The 19,676-nt window shown below is 42.9% G+C and overlaps 2 protein-coding genes and 1 pseudogene across 2 annotated transcripts in view; 2 read left to right on the forward strand and 1 right to left on the reverse strand.

Annotated features, from left to right (window-relative positions):
* The first annotated feature begins 866 nt into the window (after nt 1-866).
* LOC134635366 (myozenin-2-like) lies at nt 867-5,079 on the forward strand (annotated as a pseudogene).
* A 419-nt stretch (nt 5,080-5,498) lies between these two features.
* Nucleotides 5,499-11,256, reverse strand: rbm22 (RNA binding motif protein 22). Its single transcript, XM_063492480.1, has 11 exons — nt 11,176-11,256; nt 9,999-10,052; nt 9,863-9,892; nt 9,602-9,734; nt 9,391-9,491; nt 9,038-9,210; nt 8,702-8,902; nt 7,680-7,844; nt 7,219-7,307; nt 6,368-6,496; nt 5,499-6,216 (listed from the first exon to the last, which is right to left on the reverse strand). Exons 1-11 carry the CDS (start codon nt 11,227-11,229, stop codon nt 6,062-6,064), a joined length of 1,284 nt encoding a protein of 427 aa, XP_063348550.1. The 5' UTR covers nt 11,230-11,256; the 3' UTR covers nt 5,499-6,061.
* A 2,296-nt stretch (nt 11,257-13,552) lies between these two features.
* Nucleotides 13,553-19,676, forward strand: part of LOC134640561 (bifunctional heparan sulfate N-deacetylase/N-sulfotransferase 1-like) — a 46,274-nt gene continuing 40,150 nt past the window's right edge. The window contains exon 1 of the mRNA XM_063492467.1: nt 13,553-13,818. The gene's annotated coding sequence lies outside the window, so the exon portion shown is untranslated. The remainder of the gene's footprint in view (nt 13,819-19,676) is intronic.

The raw sequence follows: 19,676 nt of genomic DNA on the forward strand, positions 1-19,676 counted from the left end.
AAGTGATGTCAGTGCAGGAGACGGAGGCCTTCATCGGGCTGAAAAATCGGAATAAATCTATCAAAGAGACAGCAAAAACTTTAGAAGTAGCCAAATCGGTACAAATGGTACTTTCTTAAAATAGACAATCCTCATATTTGTATGTATGTTACTTTGTCCAATTATTTTTGAGGACTGTTTATAAAATTGGCTGCGATTCCTTGAAAGTTAATGCCATACTTTTATAGAACCCCTTGAATTAAAGTTTAACACTTGCACTTCAATCACATCTTGACTGTGTGATTTCAAATCTATTCTGGTGTACAGAGACAAGGCTACAAGCATTGTGTCATTGTCCAAATATTTATGAACCCAACTATATGTTGTTCCGGTGACTCTCCAGATTTGCATAATATGGATAGTCTCTGCACATAGCAGGTAGGTGCTTTCCAGCTCTAAGCTGGATAGTCAGAGAATTTGTGAAAGAAGTTGTTTATAATTCATCTGACCAAAAGATAATTCTCTACGCAACATATTCAGTATGGATTAATCTTAAGTTTCTCGTTTAAGAAATTGGTTTTTGATCTTTTGTAATTTTTTGCAATCTGTATTTCTTACATTTTACACAGAATCCAAACATTTTTCTTTAAGTACTGGGTTGCATTGCTAAGGATTTGTGGCATATGGGTGAGTGGTGGCATAGCTAAGTTTTGTCAACATCAGTGATATAAAAATATCTAATTATAAAATGTCACTAAATCAGAAGCAGTAAAAATTATTTAGAGTTAAAAAGATTCTGTGTTTATGTTATATGGGAAAAATTACACATTAGCCCTTATACTGATGATGAAAATGTATGTGTTCCCTAGAGGAAGCTGTGAATGATGATGCAGTCAGACGTGAATCACATGACTAAGCAGAGGATGTTGCAAACTAAGGGTCTGTCTAAGGAAGTCAGGGGAGGTAAGTGTATTTTAGATGCTTTGTTTTATTACTGCCTATGTCAGGACATCAGGAAATAGAACTGACATATGTGTACAAAACATTTGCATATTAGTTTCAGTGCAGTTATGCATGTTGGTCTACTTCTTCTTTTAGTTGGTCCCTTTAGATCATCTACCTTTATCCCATTATCTCTCACAGAGGCTCTCTGCATGTCCTCCTTCACTACATCCATCTTCTCTGTGTTTTTTTTCCCTCGTGCCTCTATATTCAGCATCATTTATTCACTATCCCTCTTCTACACAACTCATTTCTAATCTTGTACATCCTGGTCACTCCCAACGAAAGTCTTAACATCTTCAGCACCACCTTCTGTCTTTTTGTCAGAGACACCATCTCCAAACCATACCTCATAGCAGGTCTCACTACCATCTTAAAAACCTTCGCTTTCCCTTCTGTCACAAATCCACCCCTAACACTCATCTCCACCCACTCCACCCTGTCTGCACTCTCTTCTTCACCTCTCTTGTGCACTGTCCATCGCTTTGCATCACCCCAGATATTTAAACTCATCCACCTTTACTGCATACACTCCTTGCATCTTCACCTTTCCACCTCTATCCCTCTCATTCACACTCATGATTTCTGTCTTGCTTCTACTGACTTTCATTCCTCTTCTCTCCAGAGCATACCTCCACATCTCCAGGCTCTCTCCCATCTGTTTGTTATTCTCACTACAGATCATAATGTCTTCTGCAATCACCATAGTCCACAAAAACTTGTGTCTGATCTCATTTGTCAGCCCGTCCATCAATCATTGCAAACAAGAAGGGGCTGAAAGTAATCCCACTACCACCTTGAATCCTTCTGTCACTCCTACCACACATTTCACCAAGCTCTCACTGTTCTCATGCAGGTCCTGTATCACCCTCACATACTTCTCTTCTACTCTAACTTCCTCATGCAGGATCACAGTTCCTCATATTCCATAAAATAACTTGTGTGGATATAAGCCCATGTCCCATGTGACATATAGCATATCTGGAACCAATAGATTGAACTGAGCCAAACATCAGCAAATGCTAGCCCACTGCCTGGAGAGAAATGAACTGTAGTATACCGAAATCCCCGGAAGGCCAAAGTGCTGTTGAAATTCTCTGCACATTCCAGCGGGGACCATCCCATTTGCACTGTTTGTTTTCCAGTTTTGGCCGCCAGCTACGCTTTGAAACTACATCTCCTAAACTCAGCAAAATGTGACTCTCACCACTGAATTTTACACAAGCTGATCAAAGACAGCTCCTCCAGGATGGCACATGCCCAAACCTCCCCGAACACTTATCATGTGCAAGTAAGAGAGCCGCTCTTACACAAGTCTTTCATCCAAAGAGCCTATTTATATGCCCGGTTACCCATGCAACCTTGGACCACAACAGACATTACACACCTCTTGACATCACCTTGAGGCTATTTGAGACCCTCCACAGTGCCGGGATATCACACAAGAAGAGACCCTGAGCAAAAGCTCTGAGGATACCAACTAAGTGAGGCTTCCCATGCTTTTACTTTTATATATAAGTCCCTCTCAGCTGTTTAATGTTGACAGAAATAAGAGGACCAGAGGGGACTTTATGATTTGCCAAAGGTCCTTAATAGCCTGTTGTTACTGCCCTTCTCCTTCCAAATGTCTGCAAGTTGCTGCCATCATTAATTAGCACCAACAGCTAAAAGTATTTATGGAGGGTCAAATCCACGCTGCCTCACTGCACAAAATCTTGAAGCAAATCATTTTCTGTAGGATGACCTGTAACTTAAAAAATGCCACGTGTAATCAGTTTTTAAAACGTGAGGATCTCTTTGTGTATCGTGTTTTGCACAAGGTCTGAACCTGGGGAAGAAGATCAGCGTTCCAAAAGACGTGATGATGGAGGAGCTCAACCTTCTCTCTAATCGGGGTTCTCGCATGTTTCAGGAGAGACAGAAGAGGGCTGAGAGATTCACAGTAGAGAGTGCTGCCAACACCAGTAATGTAAGAAAGTGAGAGATTAGGAAACTGTTTCTCATGTGTATGCTCTCTTGTAACAGCTTAGTGTGCTAGATGGATCAAACAGTTACGATTAATAGCAAAAAAGCATTTTCTTGGCCCTTGTGCAGTGTATTTGTAGTACAGCAAGAGGCCACTCTACCTCACATCATGAAGAATTACTGCAATATCAACATGACAACAAAGAACCTTGTTAGGAAAGTAATAAGTAAATTAACCCAGTATCTTTCCTAGGTTCATGCGGAGCCCATTCCTACCCAGCAAGTCATCCAAGAGGTGCAGGCAGGAAAAGAGAGCCAGGCTTTCTCCATCCCTGGTAAGCACAGCCTGGTCATGAACCTTCAGAAGACTGTAGCAAAGAAGGGCAGTCCTGATGTCCTGGCTCCAGGTAATACACGACAATGAAAGGATTGCCAAGGACTGCCAAAAGCACAAGCCATGAGACTTGCTCGTTGCAATGCCAGTGCCTGGATAGAGGAAACGCTTGAGCAATGCATGGTCATTGTAGCACACTCTGGTTTTGCAAGTGCTCACCTTTGTTTTGGAAAGGCATCGGGCACATGGATTTGTTTTATTGTTGTTGGTGCCAGGAGAGTTGGCAGTTTGTAGAAAGCAATTAAGTGTGAGCATCTTTGCTGAGTGCTGTTGTGTATTTGCCCCAACAGAAGGCACCGCTTACACTCTGACTGACAGTGAGATAAGCACTGTTTATTATCAGGGATTCACACTGAGATCTAATTACTGTAGTTCCTATTTCCTATTGACAGGGGTGATATCAAACATATTCATATTAGATCTGTGTCTGCTTTAATAAGGAGAGCTTTTATGATTTTTATCTAGTGGGTTTTGAGTTTTTTTAGTTGAGCTCATTTACATAGAATTTAGCACACACTCAAAACTGAAGTCAAACTTTTCTCTTTGCCCAAAGCGGTGTGCTATTTTTAGCTGCTGATACTACATTTTTGCTCATGTCAGGGTATTCCGGCCCTCTGAAGGAAATTCCTCGTGAGAAGTTCAACACAACGGTAATCCCCAAATCCTACTGTTCACCATGGATGGAAGCTTTGGGAGACAATGAGGAGCTCCTGAACACCCTCAATACTCAGCTGCCCCAGCCCCCACAAAGACTACAGCCTTCCAACTACAGGTGCTTCAACAGGTAAATCTGCCCTTTCACACCAAATAAATCAAAAAGTGGTGAATCTTAGTCTGTTAGAAGCCCACAGTTCTACAAATAGTCCCACAGATGACCTCACCACCTTATCCATCACTATCATATCTTCCCCTCGGCTCCGCTCCATGTTTCCATGGTTTGAAAATTAATCCAGTGTCTGGCTTGCACTTCCTTAGGAGTGACGTATCTGTGATGGCTATTTTGAACACTGGCTCTTGAAAAACGATCTACTGAGGGGTTGCAAGCTTTTAAATGGCCCCACAGGACAAACCAGCACACGAAAGAGAATCACGTTTCTCATGGCACACAAGGAATTGCATCACACAAGCGAGGGCAGGACAAAGGTTACGCTTGGGCAGACGGACAAACGGAGAATATATGAAAGACAAACTGGCTTTACTCACTTGAAGCTGTCAGATAAATAAATTCTGACAGCCAGGTTGAAACTGAAGCCACTGTGGAAGGATCTTTTTACACACTTACAGTTATTATGAAGGCTTAATTAAATCTGAACTCTAACAGTGAGAGCAGCAGTGTGAGTAAAGGAGGTCAAGTTCACCCCCAATGCCTGGTAGGGTTTTATTTTTTTTTTAACCATTAAAAGAGCCTTCTGTTGAGAGCAGGGACATCCAAATTCATATTAGGTATCATGTGAAAGACACCCGCTTTATGGGAAGGAGTGTAAGCTAACACTTCTGGTAATGTTCCACCATAAAGTGTTTACTTAACCACTAAGGACTCTTCTTTGTTTCTCAGATCTCCAATGCCATTTGGGGGCGCTGTGGCAAGCAAACGGGTGATCCCGGTGATCAGCTTTGAGGCTGTAGAATCCCAGCAACTTCCTGGCATCGCTCTGGACCGCATGTGCCGTCGCCCCAACTTCAACAGAGCACCCAGGGGATGGGGACCCGATTACTGCCCTGAATCTAATGAACTATGAAGAGAAGCTGACAGACTAAAAGAAGCTAAAGACTGAAACTCTGGCCTATGCTCGCTCCTCTCCTCCTACAAAGACGCACCCTCTGTTAATCCTAAAGCACCGCAGGGGAGAAGAAGAAAAAAAGTACTCCTGCATGATATACAAAGTGGTTTTCTACTGCTGAGTGGATTGGTGAGCTGAGGCGAACTCCCAAGTTCATTACACACTCAGTCAAGTCCAGGACAATGCTGCCACAGGCTGATCAGTCCTACCTATTGTTCCTGTTTGTCACCTCGAGCAGTATCTGATCCCATCAATGTCTCAATGTCTGCCTGCCCTCTCCTTTCCCTTCACTCTGCAGCTTTACATCTTCTCTATTAATCAGAAGCTGCCATACGCTGTTATACAAGTAATGATGAATAATGCACACAGAGACGATGGATGGAAAAAGTTAGCCGTTTTAATGACAAATGAAAACAATATTCAAAGAAAGCCTTACAATAAAGTAAGTCATTATGCTGTGGGACACTCAGATGATGTCAAATAAAAAAAGTCAACTGAAATTAACAGAATCTAACTGCATGTTATACTACACACAATGTGACAAATACAAGTTTAACCTAAGGAAAAACATTTTATATATACACACAATGGTTCCTACCACAGGAGGCTTTGAAACCCGTGTGGTCAGCGCTCTTGTGTTTAAAGTCTTTTAAAACGTTAAGCTCCGGTGTTCAGATGCCGTTTTGGCTACTTTTTGACAACTTGCAAGATCCTGGTTGTCGTCTCTCCAGACACAGGTGGTGCTTCTTCACATCATTCACTGCTCTGCAGGTGGAGTATTTTAAAAAAAAACATAACAAAAAAACCCAACTGTTTTCTATGCGATGTCCTGCTCCCAGACGTTGTCTTTGGGTTCACCGCTAGTTTGCAATGTGTCCTGACCAGGTTGAACACAAGGAGAAGAGCGACATCTAATAACAGCACGACTTCCCTCCGACCGCTAATCGCCATGACGTGCTCCGTGTGCAGCATGGGCACCCATGCGCTGAGGATCCTGAGAGGGGTAGTGGATTTGACCTGGAGGTCTCATGCTCATTGGAGGGGGCATAGGCGGGGCCATGGGACCCATGTGGTGAAACATTGGAGGGCCAAAGCCTAAGGGAGCAAAGGAAATAAACATGCTAAGTATCTACAATTACAAACTGTGTACAACTATGCAAGTGACTAAACCAAGACTGATGGCTTTTTAAAATTTTATTTTCATAAACTATACTATAAAATACACATTAATAAGTCATAATTTTACCTGGAGGAGGTGGATTGATGCCTGGAGGTGGGGGTAATGCAATGTTCATGACAGCAGGAGAGGAGCTGGGGTCAAGGTTGAAGTAGTTGGCAGGAGGCTCTTCATCTAGAGCTGGCGGTGGGGGCAGAGCTAGTGCAAAAAAGAGCAAAGTTTTAGAAACTAAACAGGAAATGGCAACAGGGCAGCAAGATGTTTTTTATGTCCGATTTTGCCAAATTAGCCCAACTCTACATGCACAGATTTTATATTAATTTAGAGTTTGTAAAACAACAAATAAGACTTAGATGCAGACATCAAACAGCATGCAACAGCCCTCTTTCTCCTCTGCTCGCTGTGTCTGACAGCTGAACCTGAGCTGCAGTACATACACAGTCACAGCAGATGAAGTGTCCGTTCCACTTGGATTCACATGAAATCTGCAAATGTGGCACCTTCTTCCAAGGTTGTGTGGAGTTGCACACAATCTTATTTGTGCTCTAGAGTGCAACTACCTTGAAACACTGAAAAAAGGAACGGCAGACTCTTTGCTTTACTCCAAAAGTCACATTCACTCAGCTTTTTTCCCCTCTGCAGTGACTCTATTCCCCACCACTGACAGTACAGAACTGAAGGTTTAAGGGAGAAAAGCTAAAATGACTGGTGTGGGACAGATGATGAACCGAATAGCTCAGTATAAGATAAATAAGCAACATTTTCAATCCTGAATAAAGCACAGCTGAAATCTTGCCCATACACATCTACCACAAATACTCAGCGCCGCAAGACCAAGTCTAAATGTTCTTCAACTTTCAGACAGCACCAACCCTGAAGCATGCACACACACAGACACACTCCAACTTTCCCAGACTCACCTCCAGGCAGTCCAGGCACAGGATCAAGTCTGGTACCCATCTCACTGACACCATCTTTGATTCCCTCCTTTCCTCTTGCTGCCTGGGACCTAAATGGGCACACAGCACAAGTCAGACAATGACTAATGACACTGCAACATTCACCATCGAGGAGAAACAATTTTAAGCCTCCTGCCTGGCATAATTTGATTCAACTCTTTTTACATTTCCATTTTGAGTCGAGCATTATGTCAGGGCGTTACCTTTAAACATGGCAAATTATCACTTTTAAAGTTTACATCTTCACCTAAATGGCTATACTTGATGGGGGTTTATGGGAGTTAAGCTTATAAATCAGACTGCAAAATGATGCTTTGTAATGCACATTGTTATGAGCCCCCTTTAATGGATTCAGTACCTTCTGGTGTTGCTCTTAATATTCACAAAGCTGGACAATGTTTAACTTTTGATCGGATTCTTACCTTCCCCACTTGACGGTGAGTCTTCGTCCGTTAATAATGAGTTTGTTGAATGACTTTTCAGCAGCCGTTTCAGCCGACTGCCGCGTGGCAAACTGGATGAAAGCGCACTGCTGCCTTTGGACTATGGTAATGGTTCGGATTTCACCAAACTGGTAGAAGTGACTCCTGCAATGACACAGATAAGAGATCATCATACACAAAATAGTGAAATAAAAATATTGCAACACAGTGAAATTTACAAAGTAGAAATAACAATATCCGCTTGTGGCTGTAACCCTCTAGCTGGCAACAACAGCTGTCTAGCCTAATAATACATGTAGCGGAAGCTTTAGAAGAGTTTATTAGGCAGGCACGAAAGATTAGTGTTACCAATTTAGAATCTGACCAAACGTGACATATGACCACAATTTCTTCTTCTTTTCCTGACTTAGTTCTTTGAGTAACAGTCAGCAAATTGCTCTCGTAGAACATCCCATCCTCATTTTGTATTACTGGCAAACGCCCTTGCTATGCATCGCGGAGAAGGAACAAACGTACATATGCTACGATCATTACAGTGTAATGCTATGATACATTATATTGTGACAACATTCTATTCTGACACTGCACCGCTCAATTGAACTGTCAAATGTACAACAATAAACAACTGTGGGATTTCTATAAAATATTCCTATAGGCCATATAAATGTTGGCACTCACAGTGCCCTAGGCAATGTTTATACAAAGTTTCATCAAGATTGGTGCACTTGTGTTGGAGGCGATAAGGAGCATACAAAGATACATACGCTATGATCATTTTAGTATAATTAGACATTTGTATTTTGTATTATTCTAACCAGCTCATCTTTGTTTGTGCCTGATTTAAATAGTGATGAGAGAGATAAGATAGGAATGGAACAGATGGATGAACAGACAGCCAAAAACACAATGCCTCCAGCCATGGCTGTCCCGGGCATCGAGGCATAACAATAAATTATCACAGCAAGCTGTAAAAGAGGTCATTATGAAGCAGAAATGCTTACTTGAGGTCTCCATCTGTAACAGTGTCTCCCAACCCCCCGATGTAGAGAGTGGTGATGGATTTGTCCTCTGGTGGGTCCAGTCGGGGCATAGTTGAAGCCCGCTTTAGCAACTTGTCAGCCACTGGGTCATTGATGCCATAGTAACGATCCTTTATGTTTTGGTCTGCTAGAGGGTCATCAGGATCTGTGGGCTTCTCGTGCCTGTGTAAAGAGGGCAACCGAAAAACAATAAATATAATATGACACTTCAACTAACCCATAGAGATGTCTTAATATATGTGAGCTGATATCAAAAGAAAGAATCAGCTCCATGGAGACTAGCATCATGGCACTCACCTGTAGGGACATTCCTCCCCTCTCTTACACTCTCCCTTCACCCAGAAGGAGCAGATGTGTGGCCGGTTCCTCTTGTAATATGGAGTGGTCCGAGCCAACTTCAGCAACATATCACTAGAACTTGGAGCCTTACCAAGCTGGCCCACTGGCCGAGTGCCATCAGAATTGGCTATCTGTAAACAAAAAAGTCCAGAGAGGCATGATGGATGGAAAATCTCTCTTATGTTTGCTTAAAAAAACACTGGATCAGACATTGTGCAAGCATAACAACTTTAAAAAAACAAACAAACCCAAAAAAAAAAAAAATCATACTGCAGTCATGAGAAAAGCTTCTTTTGTTTTTTTTTTTTTACCTCTCTCTCCATGTTCTGTGTGTAGTACTCTTTATTCACATCTGACCGAGGAACCTCATCTTTAACGGAGAGTCCAGTGTCTCGGACTTGGATAGGCAAACCTGTCAAACACAAGATACGACAGGAGGGTTACGCTCAGAACTACATAAATGAGGGGCTCATGAAATCTGCACAGTGACAAAACGCAGAGGAGCCGATCTGAGAGACTCACCATACTCCAGGTCCAGCAGACATGTCTGACAAACATTTTTCATTTTACTGCAGGTCTGACAGACTTCTGTCTTCTTGAAACGCATACGTGTTCCTGGACACCATCGGAACACGGTAAAGGGCCGAGCACAGATCTGATAGGCGGAGAGCGACGTATTAGAACAAAATAGCCCTTTATTGTCATTGTACATGCATCAAAAAGGCCTGTACAATGTGGGCTAAATATGTACAATTTAAACAGTTAAAGAAAAAAAAAACATACCTTGCATTCTTTCCCATATTTTTCCTTGGTCTGTAAAACAAAGCATGACCATATTTGGACTTGCACATTTGCTGGTATTAACACTGCAAGCAAATAGTTTTGAATTTGCTATGAAGACACAGGGATGCTCACTCACCATACGAATGTAAGGATTTTCTCCTAAACATGTCTGACACAAAATCGGAAAATCCTGAGGAGAAAGAACCACCATGAAAATCAAGCACTATAATCTTGTGTTCATCCAACAATCCCTTGAATTAAGTTATCCAACTTGGCTCCCCATCTCTGCTTCACCTTCTGCTGTGAGCACCTTGGCACACGTACAGGTAAGACTGAATACAAGAAGCGCTATGGGACCTATTTTGCCATCTGTTAAAGGATGCTGTTTCAGTCCAAGTGCTGGGTGCTGAAAACGGCCTTGCCCTAATCCGTCTCACAGACAGCATCAGCCAAACATCTAAATATAGGCAGATCTTATGGCTGAAGTGTCATCTACATAATCTAGGGTTGCAAAGTTTATAGTCTAGTATCTTAACAAAACCAACATTGGATAAATGCCCTGTGGTGTCATAGCTCAATAAGGGAAACTGAGTTGTTGCCTTATAGGGTAAATAATGTTTAGGTAGGTCACAAACACGTTTTTTGTTTCCTTTATAAGCAACTAAGAACTGGTCTGTTTGTGACCTTATATAACAATCAGTCGCTGTTGAATTTACCCAGTAGTGTAAAGACTTTATTTTTAGACTAAATTTTCTCTAATATTTTCCCAACACCGCTGTCAAACCTGCTTAACAAGGAGGTTTGTTTTTTCAGTGTCACTTAGACCGGTGCCACCCAGGATGATGTGGCTTTTTTCGGTTCCTTATATTCATTTATATAAGGAAACTTTCACCCGCCTACCATCGTTTTAACATTGTTAGCCTGCTAGTGCTGGCCTTATAGGTGCAGCCAGTTAACTATCACACAGCGCAGGGTTAGGTTACGTTAGCAATGATAGCTGTGAGCTCAGTCACTGTCGTTTTTACTACAATCTATAATATGGTCTCGTTGGATCCGGTGGAAAAAGGTATGTTTCATGAACTAATGTAAAATATCGAAAGCAATAATGTACACAGGTGAGCTAACGAAGCTAGCAGCCACGCTTCTACAACTAGCTACCGCTAGCTAGCGGAAGGCTAACTATCAAGAAAACGGAATAGTTTAATAAAAAGCTAGCGTGTTTCGCGATTATATTAACTCGTGAAATGTAACTTAACATAATGTGCTTCAATCATTGAAACCACTCGGCAACATATAACCCCAATAAAACGTACCGCGTCTTCCCAGTTCTGTCTGTTGTAAGTGTTGGAGCCTAGGGAAGTCGCCATTTTGCAGACTGTGGATCAACCGGAAAGGGTTGCCAGGTCTGTGCGTGAAAAACCACCCCAGTAGCCAATCAAAACTGGCGCCCACATCAGCCAACGCTGGTAGCGGTACAGGCAGCGGCTGGCAGAGAGTACCTGTAAGTGGATGACATGTGAACTAGAACCAGTTCGCTGGGATTTGTAAACATGTATGTAACTGCATATTCATGTATGAATTGTTTCATTTCAAAAATGAATTTGTATTTATAGATGTACATGTAAGTTCATTCGAAATGTGTCTGCTTAACCAATAATTTTTACCCTGGTAATATGCAGCATTTTAACTGTAGCCCAATTCCGGGAAAACTGCAGAACTGGCAACCCTGCAAACCTCGCTCTACACTGGGCGAAAAGCGACACATTTTAAAGTGACTACTGTTTTTACTTTTAGGTTTAAGTCTAGGATGTGTTCTATCAGGAGTCAGTTTGAAGATATGTTTAGTTTAGCGGGATGTGGGAACCTTGTGTAGTCTGCGAGACTACAAAAGCCCACAATGCACCGCGGGCCAGATAGCCACGTTTCACCTAAGGATGTCGCTCTATTTCAAGAAACTATCAGGTTTACGATAAAATAAAATGGGAACGTAAATATCAGAGAATAACTGTGAGTATAGTAGAAATACTAACCCCGACTCGTCCATCTGCACCTTGGGTGTAAACCTGAGTGTGTTTTTGTTGTGTGCTTTTCCCTTTGGCTCTATGACACGAACTGTCAATTGTGAAGGTGTATAATATTAATTTACCCCAAAAACAGAAAACGCAACTGGTGTTTTTTGAGTATGTCTTAAAAAATCAGTGACCTAATATGATATCGCTTACAGCCTGTGGGGAGGTTTAGAATGACTTTAATGCTTTACTTGCTTAACTGAGGTGCTGATATAGAGATATTTGTTGTAAACAAAGGCTGCAAAGTGCTATTTCCGGAGACAGAGAAAAACAGGAGACAGACAGACTGCTTGGCTGATGTGTGAGAGCTTGTGTAAGCCAATTGTGTCCTCGACACACACACACACACACACACACACACACACACGCACACATAGTTTGTCTATCCACCTGCTCTGATTCAGGTCAGGGTGTCTTTGCGGTGTGAAACTCCAATTAGTGGGCCAAAGGATGTTGAAGATTACAGATGGCAACTAAGTCCCTAATGTTTATTTAAGGTCAGAGAGGTTGTGGAGTCAGAGGGCAGGGATTAGATGGAGGTCTGGAGCACTGGCAGCATGCAGCTGCCCTTTAGCAAGTCAAGATGAAGCGCCTGGGATTCTTTATGGCCACCTCCAAGTGGAAAAACCCCATGTTGTCCTTTTTCTTTTGATGTCTTACTTAGATTTAGGATTTCAAGTATAAACTGGTTGAATTCTATCAGATAGGTGGCTCCATTTGTTAATGATTGAGGGTTTGAGTAATCATATTTACATAATAGGGGAGCAGATGGAAATTTCCACTGGCCTTGTCCTGTTGCTTTTCTTCAAATGGGGTGAACAGGCAGTCTCTTGCCCTATAGCACAACAAAGCAAACCTTTTGGGCACAGCCCTTTTGTCCTAATGAGTTTTCTGACCCTTTCTCCTTGATCACGTGAGCCAAAGTTGTTTTGAAGGAAGGCTTTGTCTCGGATTAACCGGCCTGTAATTAAAATCACAAACTGCAAGAGTCACAAGGTCAGAGGACGTGTAGGTGTGCTGCCGCATCTCAGATGCTTCGTGTTACAGAGCTGCTTCAAGAAATCATCGCCTTGATACTGTGTGAATCTGTTTGGCACATGACATGACAGACAGTTGGTTGTTATTTAGGCTATTATGGACCGTCGTCACCAGTTTTATTGCAGATGATTCAAAGATATTGATGTTTGCTGTGAAATGTTTTGTATTATTAAGCATCACCAAGAATATGGTTGCAATTACAAGTATTCTATTAGACATATCCTTCACAAGATAATGAAAATACTGTAGTGTGAAAGGATAACTGTAGTAATGCAGTGATAAAGCCACTATGACTCAACATTGTGTAAGTGATTCTTATAAGGAAACAGAGACTGATGCAAAACCGGTTAAATGACCTAAATGTTGGCTCCTTGTTGCGCATAGCATTGCTTTCCCTCAACTACCCCTTTCCCTAAAAAAAATATCAAAAACTTTTAAGTGCAATTTTAATAGTTTTCGACAAACGTGGAAGCACAAGAAGACAAATAGTCTCCGCATTGTCGATCAGGGACGCTCCCGCAGTAATCTCCTGCAGGAACAAGATCGCACAGTGATTTCTTTGAGGAGTTCTGTAGCTTGCATGCATGCATGCGCATATCAGAGGGAGGAAAAATGCGCCGCGCTGGCGCCTCCTGACGACAGTTATGGGCTACTGCCTGTGCACAGAGCTGCAGAAGAGAGGGTCTTTCTCACATTTCCCGATTTCTCCCAGCCGAGTCCGCTCTGCCCGCTTCCACATCACGGCCGACAGCAAACCGAGACGACGTGAGCCCGGCGCGCTTAAATCACCACATTCAACCCGGCCGGCCTCGTGTGCACAACATCCGTGCGTCGTCACCCACGGACAAGGTGAGTGGAAATCGACACGACCGCACGGAGCGTCGCGGTGTTTTTGCTTGTATTTGGTAGGCGACCGAAAGCCTCGTCGCTCGGTCTCCCCAGGCCAGGCTAGTTGTCTGGCGCAGACGGAGATGAGGCCAGTTTTTTTTTCCGGCCTGATCTCCTTCTCTTTCTCTCTCTGCCCACTAGCTGGGAACATAAAGCCCCGGCGTTGTTATTATGGTGGCGGCCCCTCGGCACAGATTTCACGCTCGTCCACGTAGCAGCGGAGATCGAGGGGCTAACGTTATTGTCGTGGAGCGGGTCGGGTGGAAGTTTGTGCTCAGGATAGAGCCGCTCCGTGATTTTCACGGGAATTCCTTTATCGAGGGGGACCCGACGGCACAGCTCGGCACCGAGCAGAACTGCTTTCTGCAACTTTGTGGCTCAGTGTGCACGGTGTTAGGAAATTATCGCCCTCCCATAAGTTTGCGCTATCCGGCCGCAGTGTTAACAGCAGACCTGTTACAGTGCTGTGGTTAAAAAGGCGAATGATAGTGTGCGTAAAATAAAAACACAGATTTATGCGAGTGTCTGCTGCGCGTGGCAGAGGTGGACAAAAGATTAGCACGGGAGTGTAACTAGTGCTTTAATATGACTTCATTTGATTTAGGTGATCATATTTTTTCTTGAAACTTGCTTGTAAAAAGCTGTTATTATGGGATGTATCAGATACCTGTAGGAGTCATCTAAATGCTGGTGTTTGTTTATTGATTTTTCTAATTTACTAACTGTTTACAACTAATAATGTGAAGCTGATTAGGTCAAATTATTAACCAGATGAGGGTTTTTTGTATTCTGAGAAAGTGGGACATTTTCAAATGCACGAGAAAGGCACCCGGTTCTGATATGTTTACATGTAGCTTGGTGGTTGTTGTAAAAGGGCTCCAGCCATGCACAGAAGGAAGGCTCAGATACGATTTGTGTCTTCTCTCTGTGCGCCTGCTTTGTTGCTCTTGTCTGGCGTAAAATAGAGCAAATGCATGCCTCCACCAAGCACCGCATCCGTTAAAAACTATAAACACTTAAGAAAAGAAGGGGGGTAGGCAGTCCAGACCTGCCTGAAATCTGTTGCCTTGGGGCGTTGGAGCATGGAAGTGTGCACCTCAAGTGACTAAGAGATTACTAAAGAACAGTGACTCACGCTCAGAATGTATTTGGCAAAGTCACAAGGACTTTCCCTGCATTTCGCCTCAGCTGCAGAGCAAATTTTTACAAGTGAAAAGCAGCGCCCTGCTGATTTTATGTGTCAAGAGATTCATTTGACCATTGCTTCACTTTTTTTTCTTTTCCTTTTTTGCTATTCCCAAGCCATGTGTTGTTTATCAAATGTCCCACCCTGCATCTGTGGAGAGAGAGAGAGGAAAAAAAGTGGGGCTTATTCCATTTGCAGATTATATTTTTTTAAGGAGTGAGGTTGCTGTCATTTGTTTGTCAAAATTTTGTGGAAAGCCGGATCCTAAGTTGTGTTCTATTTATCCGTGCCAACTGTTTGTCTGGTTGTTCTAACCCTCCATCTGACTGCTCCCACTGGCTGCCAACCATGCTGTGATCTAGCGCTTTCAGCTGATGAAGGCTGCCACTGCTGCCGCATCCATTTGATCATATATCAACATCTTTTCACTTAGATATACCTGTGAAACAGCGCAGCAGGGCTACAATGCCTACATGCACACACACACACATACACGCAGGTTGATAAAATAGCGCGGGTATGATGCTGTATGACAGATCGCGTCACCGAGGCGCGTCTTGAGCGTTTATCAGAATGAGGGATGATCACAGGCAGTATGTCATTGTAGATTTTAAGGTTTTAACAGGGAACAGAGGGAGATCGGCTGTCGATCAGAGGCTCCAGCCCTTCGTCGTTGCTTATCTCCTTGTAGAGGCGGATGTAAATTTAATTGTATGCAGTAACTATCATCACATTTAAAGCTATGCGCAGTAATTGTTGGGAGCTGCAGGGCCCAACAACTTGCCAGCGCTTGTATTTTTCCATGTCACTGCTCCTTGTAGCTCCACTCTGTGTGTGGGGGGCAGACCTCTCTTTAGTGTGAGGCCAAAGCCAGGCATCTTTCCAAACTCAACTCCCCCCCAACAACCCTCAACCTTCTCTGCTGGTTATAAGCACTGCTTTGTGCCACAGAGCTGCTCCCTATGGTTTTTATTCACATATTACTACAACACCACTAGCGCCACAAGATACTGGAATCTGCAATTGGACATAAACCCAGCTAGAGCCTGCTGTCTGACAGACAAAGTCAGATGTTTCCTCATTAAAATGAAGCTTTTGGATTAATAAGCCAGAGTTCGAGAGGCAGATTGCAACACTGTAGCCTCTAAAAAGTAGATTGCGTTTAAGTGTCTTTTCTGTCCCGGAATGTGGAGGTGGCATTTTTGGGCTTAGGCTGGGCTACCATGAGGCGTATTGGAGAGCAGGAGCAAAGTAAATACATTTCAGACAGCGCAGCACAACTGAGTATTAGCAAATGATCCGATATCATCTGTAATCCTCGGGAAAACCTGGAGAGTTGTCTTTGAATGGCGCTAGCGTCCATCCAGACAGTTGGCAGGCAGTAGGGGTGTCCACATGTGCGAGTGGCTGGCTAGGCTAGCTGAATGCTACAGTATGCAGGCAGATCAGATTACTGAACGATTAGCCATGGCCTCCCATCCCCGGCCCGGGGAAATGATTTTCCACTGTCATAATTCCCTAGACTGAATTACGCAGGCCAGTGACTCAGAGATACTCCGTACTACCAGCCCAAGTACCGCATGGTATAACTGTTGCTCTCTGGGGAGGGGAGATATGTTGTGACCCTTGTTGCACCAGAGCACAAAATAGTTTTTTTTCTATTTGAATTTCATTATGAGCTCCGGGACCTGCTTTCATGCACAGATGGCAGTGTGACCTGGCTTCAACTTTGGTTGCACAAAAGGTAGAGTTCAGCGTGGTGTTTACTCTTTAGCTGGCAGTGTGACGCAAAGGAGGAAAACTGCCCTCAATACAATGAACTATTCCTCTATTGTGATGCGTACTAGGCTGATCGGCGATGAGGCAGTGCGAATCAAGCAGGCCTCTGGTGGAATTTTACTGAATGGAAAGCGGAGGGGGTTGGGGGAGGAGGGTGGAAGAGAGAGTAGCTGGTGGAGGTAGGACCATGTTTCCGAGGTGCATACCCCCTGAGGCAGGAATCCGATACATTCCAGAGGATCCTGTATCCAGACGAATAATGGTAACTGGGGTGTTGTGTTTCATCAAATGACACATGACTGGAGTGTAAGTGCTGGGAAATTAAGACCTATGTCATGGGCTTCGAGGTAGCCGGCTCTGGTTGCCTGAGGGGTCAGAATGTATGCCAGAAAAGCAAGACAGGTCATGAGATATGGCAGGGAACAGGGTTTTTTTTTTTAATCACACCCATTTCCCCTTACCGCTGCTAAGATACAGACATTTACATCTCTTTAGGCCATTTAGTTGACACGCTCATCCAGAAAAAGATACAATGAATGACGTAGTAGGAAAAACATCAGTTGTCTTTAGTACATTAAACTCAATTGTGCTCTGATTAGGCCCACAGCGGGAGTTATACTGAACAAAGATTGGCTGTTAAATTGCTTCTAATGAATAACAAAAGAGCCTCGCTTGGCTACCCTCTATAAATTTTGATAAGAAGCTGTTTCTCAGGTCCACGGGCTTCTGAATATTGCGTGACCTTGCTCTTCGTATGGGTTTTTACATCTTCACTTTCCTCCAGATCAACACCACTAAATCAATGGGTTTAATTTTCTACTTCGAGTGGAGAGTTTTCGTGCTCTCCAGCCCCTAAGCTAAAGGCTATTTATACTGCAGACAGAGAAAAAGTATCTTGTTTTATTTAGTGGTCAAAAAACAAGCTGTCGGGTGTTAATGGACTTCACCTCAGCCTTTCCGGTGGACCCTCGGGGTACTGCGCGTTCGTACGCTCGGCGAGGGAGCTCTCGGCACAGGCCTGTTAATGAAGCCATTTTCAGAGATGGAGAGATGCCGTAATGGGAACGCACCACTTCACCGCCGGATATTTTAACCCCCCCATCCTCATCATAAGTGCTATCAGTCATCGGATATGATTAGATTTTTTTCCCTCCTTTGTCCATTTAGATGTTTGGTTTGCTCTTTTTTTTCCCAACTGAGTTAGAGATCTGTCAGTGATTTGTCTCAGTGTTGCTTTAAGAAATGCTTTTAACGCATCCAGGTATTTTAAATTTTAAGCCCGTCATACATATTACACTAGAAATCAATGATGATTAAATTTTGAACTATAGGTTTGGTGCTTAAAGCTTATTTACATGAACTTTGAGGGAAGATAGGTAACGGTAGTTGCCATGGTGGTGGAGGCGGGGATGGGGGTGGTTGTGTTTATTCAGTTGCCGTGGCCCCGGCCGTGTGTGACTGCACTACGCATACCACAAACATACTCTCACCTACTGTAGAACTGGCATGTGTGCACGCTGTCACGCATGCATATCTCAGTCTGTATACAGTTTAGTTGCAAATAGCATCCATCCCTTACTCTAAATAGAAAAGTTCATCTATTTGCATGTATGTCACTGAGGAACAGGCAGTAGGAGAATTTAAGGTTTAAGCGGAATTTTGCAAGATTTGCAAAATTGCATAACTAATAACTAGGAAATTGTTAAGCAGTGCCATATACCAAATATACATTTGACCACTGCTTTTCATGCATGTGAATATAATATACTCTGGGGCAGCACTTAATAATTACACTTTTTTAAAATTAATCTAATGATTATTTTTTAATAAGTCAATTAATATAACAGTTGTTCCAAAGGTTAATATGTATTTCCCCACCTGAATACTGCATGTCAGTTATTTAATCTTCACCTAATTTCACTACCTGCCCTGTTAGGACATTAATAATAATACTATTATATTAGCCCTAATAAATAGGACGCCTAATTAGAAAAGTACTGGACCTGAAATTCAAAAGTATTGCTGTGACACATTGATTAATTGAATTACTTTACGTTACAGCAGCCCTCTCCTTGATTTATTTTTACATTTTTTTACTCGGATGCTTGGCTTAATTGTTGTCATAACCGAATTGTTATGACATAGATTAATTTCATTAGTCGGAGTAATGTGCAGTTAAAATAATCTGCGGGCAAGGGAAATAACAGAAATGATTTACATCCTCTACCAACAGTCGTTCATTTAGGCCATTTTCTCGAAATCAATTTTAACGCGTCTGCTACTAACAGAAGGGTTTCTCGTGTTTATAATCGTAATGTACCGTGCTTGGATGAGGACACAAAGTAAACAATACTGTGTCTTGCGGTTGCTGCAGTCTTGACAAAGCACTCTTGGATGCTTTTTCTTCAAGTGCCTGCGCGTAGCAGTCGTACTTGTGATAAGCCATTTTCAATTTGCAGTGCTTGTAGAGCGTCACGTTGTTGGGTCTCTGTCTTAGTACTCACTATAAGTGATCATGGGTGAGTTTAAGCTGCAGCTTGTTCTCCACTGGAATGCATTGTCCGGGCTTTGATTGCGTTGATGACTTGCACCACCCCTAATGTAGTCTCTTGCTGTCATTATAAAGTACTTGCTTTTATGTTTGTCTGACTACAGGCCATGGAAACTACTTCAGTCTCTGCACTGCATTGTTTTGGGTCCCCAGTAATCCGCCCACCAAGTGTGAAACAGACTCAGTGAAGTAGCTTTCACGAAAAGCAAAGACCACACGTGCCACACAAGTACAAGCTCCATCATTTTTTTTCTTGATGATATGGAGTGAGAATAAATTTAGAATAACCTTTCCAGATTCGGG

This window comes from Pelmatolapia mariae, linkage group LG2 (assembly GCF_036321145.2).
Source record: "Pelmatolapia mariae isolate MD_Pm_ZW linkage group LG2, Pm_UMD_F_2, whole genome shotgun sequence".
NCBI classification, from domain to species: Eukaryota; Metazoa; Chordata; class Actinopteri; order Cichliformes; family Cichlidae; genus Pelmatolapia; species Pelmatolapia mariae.